The sequence below is a fragment of the Archocentrus centrarchus genome, chromosome 15 (genome assembly GCF_007364275.1).
Source record: "Archocentrus centrarchus isolate MPI-CPG fArcCen1 chromosome 15, fArcCen1, whole genome shotgun sequence".
NCBI lineage: Eukaryota > Metazoa > Chordata > Actinopteri > Cichliformes > Cichlidae > Archocentrus > Archocentrus centrarchus.
The window spans coordinates 12913719-12921890 of NC_044360.1; the positions used below are offsets into that span (position 1 = coordinate 12913719).

General features: G+C 37.7%; 1 protein-coding gene across 1 annotated transcript in view; it reads left to right on the forward strand.

The window, feature by feature from the left end:
* Positions 1-7881, forward strand: part of pibf1 (progesterone immunomodulatory binding factor 1) — a 22800-nt gene extending 14919 nt beyond the window's left edge. The window contains 4 exon segments of the mRNA XM_030748579.1: positions 2374-2504; positions 5473-5557; positions 7209-7391; positions 7624-7881. Coding sequence (XP_030604439.1) covers positions 2374-2504; positions 5473-5557; positions 7209-7391; positions 7624-7677 — 453 coding nt within the window. The 3' untranslated portion in view covers positions 7678-7881.
* The last annotated feature ends 291 nt before the right edge of the window (positions 7882-8172 follow it).

An 8172-nucleotide genomic window follows, 5' to 3' on the forward strand; every position in this document is an offset into this window, starting at 1 on the left:
ATTTGTCGTTGTGTTTGTTCCTCTTAACTACTGCATCCTCTATAAAGCTTTGCTCATGCTTTGTTTTTTTTTCATGTTTTGCATTTTTGGCCACAGCGGCTTTTTATCACAGTGGAGAGAGACAGGAAATGGGGAAAAGATACAGGGGAAGACACGCAGGCAAATTGGCGACGGGCCGGGACGCGAACCCGCACCGCAACGCGGCATATGTATGTGGGCGCCGGCTTCACCACTAAGCCACCCAGGCTCCCTTGTTTTTGTTTTTTTAATCATCCTCCCAGCCAAACTTTTGCACAGTACTAAATATCATCTAACCCACTTAGGCACACATTGTGATGGTTTCCTGCTTTTTTTTTTTTTTTCTGAATCTTCTAGCAACATTTAACAACGAAACTGCCAAATTCCGCTTTTGAAGTGAATTGACGAAAATGACAGGTTGTTTAAAAACAAACAGAATGCATTACAGACTTTGTATGAGAAGAATGTGAAGTTAATCATAATGCCTGTCAAACTGTGTTGACACGGTGGAAAGTAGTGCCCAAAACCGTGACAGCCACTGAGCTTTTGTTGTATTTGGCAGACTATGTGCATGAGTGTGCAACACTGAAACTTATTGTGTGAATTTTGTCTGTATGTGAGTGTGTGTGAAGTCACGTGTCTACCACTCCTGCACTAATGCCAAATTTCCTCCAGAAAGTTTTGAAATTATAAGCCCGATAGCTCCGTGAGCCAAACGTGCTTGTGTCCCCCCCCATTCATTATTATAAACTTGATGAGAGGATAGGTTGTGCAAGCCAGAGTGGGCAGATTTTAAGTAAGCCACCCATTCAACTGTCAGCTGTGATCAACTGGCATTCATCTGGATTCCTCATGATTCACTGAGTATACAAGAAAAGAAGAAAAATTATGCTTCCTTTTCATTAGAAAGGCCCAGGGTGTTAACTGCTAAACCACCCACACAAATGCCCTAACTATTGCCTTAGCCTCCACCCAGTTCTACTAACTACTGGCTGGGTGTAAAAGCAGTTAATGTTTAAACACCCATACTTCATTACTGTTCAGCAAATGTTAAGCATAATACTAACTAAGGGATATTTTATGTTTTTTTGTTTTGTTTGGTTTTTTTTTTTTTTTTTTTAGATGTTCCTTCACAAAGTTTAGATATGCTTTCATAAAGGCACATTTCAACTTTTATGGTCCTGCAGGTTTCCCCTGATAGACATCAGAGATACCATGAATGTAGTGTTGCATTCATTTGCAAATATTGACAGCCACATGTAAAATCAGTTTTTAGAGGATCCCTGAACCCTCATTTCTCTTTATATTTTGCATCAAGGAGTCAGAAGTTCTTGTATTTTTTTTTTTCAAGTGGTCTTGGCACTCATTTCCAGTCTTAGTCTTTGTACCTCACCATTTCAGGGAACTGTTTTTGTTTAAGCCTTTATCACTAACCTATGAGTCAGTCAAGCCTAATACAGGCACAGAGCTCAAGGGATGAACCAATGTTGTGTCTACACATAACAGACAACTAGCAAAGAACTTTAACATCTTTAGGCTCTTTGTTACTAGCAGCCTGTTATAAAAACACAACACCCACCCCCCCCCCCCCCCACCCCCATTCTTTAGTTGATCTTTGAAAAATGTCAAAGATAACAGTTTGACAGGCATAAAATGGAATTTTGTACCAACAAGGTGATCACCAAGAGCTATTGCTGAAAACTGGCATATACTTGGCATGGTGTGCAGTGTGTGCTTAAAAAATTTGAGTAACTGGACAAGTGGAGGACAAAAGAAGCATCAGGACTTAAATACTATCAACAGCAGATGGATAGTATCTGAAAGTCATGTCCATAAGAAATAGAAAAAAGGTCTGACACAAGACCTGAGAGATGTATCAGAGCCTTCAGGTAATCCATCTACTGTTTGCTGAAGCCTCATCAGGAATGTCTCAGTGGAAGGGTGGCTGTGAAGAAGCCATTCTTAAGGAAAGGAAATGTAGAGAAAAGGCTGAGGTATGTCAAATTACATAAAAACTGGACTGAAAAATCAGTGGTAAACAGGAAGTGATGAATTCAAAAGTGAAATTTTGGTTCAAATCATCTTCAATATGTACGGAGGACAGAGGTACAACTGTGTGTCTGCAGTCATCTGTATAGCACGTGTGGAGGCTCTGTCAGGGTTTGGGGCTGCATTTCAGCCAACAGTGGTGTGAGGGATCTGTCAGAATTTATTGGAATTATGAACACAAACGTACTGTTGGATTTTCTATATTCCTGGGCGAAATATTTACACGAGTCAACCTACACATTGCATAGGTGAAGCAATTGTTCTGTAATTGCTCAGGTTTACACATACTACATGTTTTTTCCACAGTTGGTTGACCGTCACCAGCTGCTACAGCAGACGCAGCAACCTCATAGTTATCTTATCGAGACAGTGAGACAAAGGGATGCACAGATCAGCATACTGAAGGAGCGTGTCGCCTCGCTTGAGAGCGATGTCAGGTACACACACAAAAACAATCCTCACTCATGACCGTTTCTTTTTTTTTATAATCGATTTTTTTTATTTGGTTTTTATTATAACTGTAACAACCATTGAAAACAGTTCATTTTGATACTTCTGCATTAAATGCATGTTAATCACTGATCACAATGAAACCTTCTTTTGAACCAAAACATTAATTTAACCTATTTCTTATCCCTGACTTTTCTTTTCTTTTTGTTGTTTTCTTTTTTTTTAAACTTTATTTTTTATTCTTTTCCTTATTAGTGGAAACAAAAATTACACAGTCAATACGCTTTAGCTTCAATACAATCAACCCCAGTTCAATCTCAAAAAAAAAAAGTATTGGGGAAGCTTAAGAAAAACAAATGTTTCATGTTGTCTCCATCTTATGTCTTCTTTCTTTTTTAACATATACTTGTTTCATAGAGAAAAGAAAAGAAACAATAACATTTTGACAAACAAAAGCAGAGAGAGGACATTAAACATGTAGCAGTATTTAACCTATGGGAAGATTGCAAATGTAAGGGTTTAGCAAAGGAGAGCAAGACAGGGTTACATTTTCGTATTTTAGGTAGTTCCTCATTTACTTCAAGTAAGTTAGGTAAACATTTTCTGGCATATTTCTCCCAGTGTTTAACAAACATTTCCATCTGTAGATTCACAGAAAAAGTCATTTTTTTCCATCCTATAAATAGACATGGTCACCTCATTCCAATCTTTAACAGTTGGTTCATGTTGTGTCATCCATTTCTTCGTTATTGTTTTCTTCCCTGATGCCAATAGAACATTCCATAGATATCCATCTATTCCTTTAAGTTGTGGAGGTTTGTATCCTGGATACATTATTTTAAAATCAAGAGGGATGTGAGATTTGAAAATGAGTTGTATTACTCTATTCACCTCCTTCCAGTAATTCTGAACCTTTGGGCAGCCCCAGAAAGTGTGATAATGATTGGCATTCTGGGAGCCACATTTTCTCCAGCATTCGGCAGTGCCTCCTGAGCAACGCACACTTTAAGTGTGGGGTATAAAGTAACGTGACACATTTTTCCAGCAATATTCTTTCCAGGTGTGGGATTTTGTACACCTCCACTGTGATGTACAAATCTGTTCCCATTCCTCGTCTGTAATGACTAAGGCTCCCTCTTTCTCCCATTTGTCTTTAATGTATTTGTTGAGCAGTTTTTCAGATTATGTATACTTTTGTATAGTTGTGAGATTATGCCTTGGAAAGTTCTGATTTATATCCCTTTATAAAAAGTTGAATTAGGGGGTTATATTCATCTCCTTCACTTTGTTTAATTGCATGGTTATAGTAATTTCTTAACTGTAAATATCGGGAAAAGTCTTTGCTTCTCCAAATTAAATTTTTCTTTTAAGGTCTGGAAACTTTTTATTTGGTTATCTTGTATTAGCTGAAAATAATTTGTTATGCCTTTTGTGGTCCAGAACTTAAATCGGGAGTCTACACCATTTGGAATAAAATTTGAGTCATATGCACACCACCCCAAGATTTTGATAGCCTTTTCCAATTTGTATACTTTTATTAGTTTCTTTCCATACTGTGAGTACTGATTTTATCCAGGGATTTTCTAATCTGTTTATAGATTCTAGGCGCTTATTGTCAGCCAGTATGGCCTGTATGGGAGTGTCTGCTATTAGTCTACATTCAATGTTCTTCCATTGAGCTTCGTACAGTGGATCGCACCAGTAAAGCAGAGCTCTTAGATGGGCGGATAACTCATGACCTTTTCAACTAAACGTCATTCAGTCTTCTCTCCTTCTTGTGTTCTTTGCTAATTTGTTTAGTTAAACTTTGTATCTTGTAAAGCACTTGATACAATAGCAAGCCCACACCTCCCCACCCTCGGTTATCTCTGCTTTATCGTTATCTCCCGTTTTCATCTTTTGTCCCTCTTGTACCTAGCCCATTATGTTTGTGTACAAACCTGCATGCATGCATGCATGTTAATTTCCACATGAGCACATTTACAGATACCTGGCAGTGATCTAAATCCCTATTGTGCCCTCTCTGTTTTAGCCTGACAAAAATGCAAATTGACAGACTGCAGGTTGTGTCTAGCTGTGCGCAACCACTGAGCGCTCACCTGGGGCAAGAACAAGAAGGGGGGAAAAAATGCTGTCAGACTTTCCTTGTCAGAGACATTAAAGTTTTCTGTGGGTCTGCAAGGCTAACCTGTTTGGCAGCAGATGCACAACTCACAGGAGACTTTGAATTGAAGTACTGAAGTCTTGCTACCTTAATCTGTACGAATGTCTGGTTTTTTTTTGTTTGTTTTTTTCTCATGAGTATTAACAGTTTGCTGATATTCCAAATTCTCACATCTCAAGACCTCCTCTCCACCCATGAGAAGTTTAAATCTTTATTTTTTTGGTCTTTAGTGAACAATGGGGACACTACCTGTTACTTGAAGATTTGCATGGTGATTTGTCTTAAACCATCTCCATTAAAAGTCCCTGCTTGTATGTCTCAGAGCCTCAGAAAGAATATTTGTAGAGTACTTTAGGGAGGTAGAAATACTTTTAAAAGCCAAAGCTTGTGAGTTTTGTAATTTAGTGGTTGGCCATTGATAATCTCATTTAAGCAGTCTGTGCTCTCGGTGCTAAGAGTGTCCTGCCTTTCTGTTCTGTCTAGACTGAATGGCATTCTTTTGTTTATTTTTGCATATAGACAAATGAGCCAACATTCAAATTACAGTGCATACCACACCTTCACATCTGATCCTGTGTTTACCATCTTCTGACCCAACACTAAAGGGCAGTTTAAAAAAAAAAAAAACTAAAGCTATCTAATTTACAATGAATATGTGCTTTAGAAAGAATATTTTCTTATTGTTTACGTTAAATAATTGTACTTAAGAAATTTTAATATTTTACCAGAATCTTTTTTTTCCCCTATTAACTCAAGATGTGATGTCTCTGTCTGTTTGAATATGACCTCAGTTCTCTGAGGAGAGAGCGGAGTGCTCTGGAACAGGTGAAAAACAGCATGGCAGCAGATCTGGAGCGACTTCTCAACCATCAAGAGGTACACAAAGTGACAGTGTTGGTTACTGGTTGTGTGTTTGGTTTAGTGTTTATGTGATTGTTAACAATTATCCTGCTGAATATTTTCTCAGTTATTCATGATATTAAGACATAATCTATTTATAAACTGTAATAAAGTATTAGAGAAAACCTAAAGGTTGAAGGAGTGCATTTTTTGGAAAAAGGTACATTACAATTTATATTATCAGTGGCTGTATGGGGGTTTTGTTGGAACTTCCTTTTGAAACAGCCCAAATACACTCAAACAGAATTTGGGGCATTTATTACAATTCTCACAGCTGCACAAAATAATAGCAGAAAACTATAGCTACAGTGATTATTCAATAAATTAACAAATCATTAGAATATTATTTGGCAAAAAAAAAAAAAAAAACCTGAATATTTTCCAAAAATACTGTGACAAATTTAAAAGCGAAGAACCGGGAAAAAAAAAGTGATTTCACTTTTGTCAAAAAAAACCCACATTGCTTGGTTTCAGAGTGTTGGATCAACTTCATCACACAACTGACACAAAGTCTGTCGCCTCTTCCAGCTCAGCGTGTTGTTTTCTTCAGAAGTGCAGACAGAATTGTCTCTTCAAAGTCCAGATGTGGGATTCTGAGCTCAAATCACAAATATTTACTTATAGCTAAATCAGATTGTAAAGTGGGCTGTAATTTGATTACATCATCAGCTGCAGGGATTTGACACAATATTTTTTTTCTCCACAAACTCGTGACTTAAACTTCACAGAGATTTTTTTTTTTCTGGTAAATTATGATTTTAAAAACTCAAGAGAATATTCTTTTTTTTTCTTCTGTGGAAACACAAATATATAAAAACTTAGGTTTTCTTTATTGCCTTTTCCATTTAGATAAATGAATAAACACAAACCGAATTATAAATTAATCAAGGAATTCACACATTTTTGAACATTAAAATTAAATGTCTGGCATTTTTATCTAAAAATGAACAGTTTTAATCAATTATGAGTAATAGTTGCTGATAATGTTCCATTGATTGCGACACCAGAGAATCTAGTGCAGTGTCCTAAAGATTGTAAGCGCGTGTGCGTGTACACATAGGAGTGTGTTTCCAAGCCAGCCGTTTGCTTTATGAAGTATGTGCCCTGTCATAGACAGCTGTTCCTCAGCTTGGCTGTTTGGGATGCCACTAGCGTGTGTGTTCTTGTGTATGCGTGTGCTCTCGTGCGTGTGTGCGAGATGCCGGGGCTCATGTCCTCAGAGGTGATAAATAGAACCGTGAAATGGCCGAGACCCCCCCCTCCCCGCCTCCCTCTCCCCTGCTGCTGCTGCTGTTGCTGCTGCTGCCTCCACCCCTGCAGACCCTTGAGCTTTTTGAACTTAGTGCAAGTTGTCTCATTGTTGGACATTTAAGAGTTTAGTTTTGTTGACCTGTGGTTCAGGAAAGCAGCATTACAAATTCTTAAAAGCAAATATTTCACAAAATGTTAATGAAGATAAAAAAAAAAAAAAAAAGAAGCATTTTATTTTTAAAAAATGATCTAGTTATGTAGTTGGAATCTGTAGCCTTTTGGACTCTACACTCCCAGTAATTTCTCATACACTCCTTCATTTATTGTTTTACTCTTGTTTCCCCATCCCTATTTTATGAACTGTGTGGTTTTCCAGGAGTTAGCGGCGATGAAGCAGGTCCTGATCGGCATGCGGTCCAGACAGGCAGACGCTCTAAACCTGTTGGAATCAGATAAAACTGGTATCAGGACTTCTGGATTAAGAAAAAAACAGCAGTCCAAACGTATCAGCAGGACAGCAGAAGAAGAATCGCCAAGCAAACCCAAACCCACTGTGTTTGTAAGTGACTCATGAGGTACCACCCTTTTTATGAGTTACACCACGTCACCGTGCTTAGACGCACATTAGGACAAAGGAGCTGTAGATATGAAATGATGAAATATATATATTTTTTTTTAATCATTCAGTTGCAGTCAGCTGAGTAAAGATATGTTTTAGTATATATCCTGGAATCATTATCTTAACAAAACAGCCCCTGATGTCATTCTCTTGTCATATTTTTCACTTGCAGACGAATAAAGAAGTTCCTGATTGGTACCAAAAGCTGAAGCAGAAATCCAAGTGAACATTTGTGTCATGACTGCAGCTCAGGACTGTTTGTTTGTTTGTTTTTTGTTTTGTTATTTTTTAGGTTTTGTCTAGACTTTTGTATCTTGAACTTGTAAATTACACTTCTTTTCATTTCTCAGTTGCTTTTCAAATACAGAAGGCACAAACAGTTTGAACTGTCTGGGTGTTTTGTTTTTCTCCTCCTTTGTTAAATATTGTTCACGAGATAAATTCTCTGTGTGCTGGTCCAGAGATATTACCTTCCACAGGGTACACATTCCTAGCTAACTGAAGGCCCAAAAATTCCTCCTTTTTGGCAGTGGTCTGTTTTATTAGGTCTGTCTATCATTATTTTCTCATCTTTTCCAAGTTTGCAGATACTGCTTGCTACAAACAACACTGCAGGAACCTTAGCGTTTGATTTGCACAAGCTGAGGTTCCTTAAATAGAGACATAGTAGGCATACCTTTATTATTTCTGACCATGTTCTTATCGGTGTCATGTTAAACTC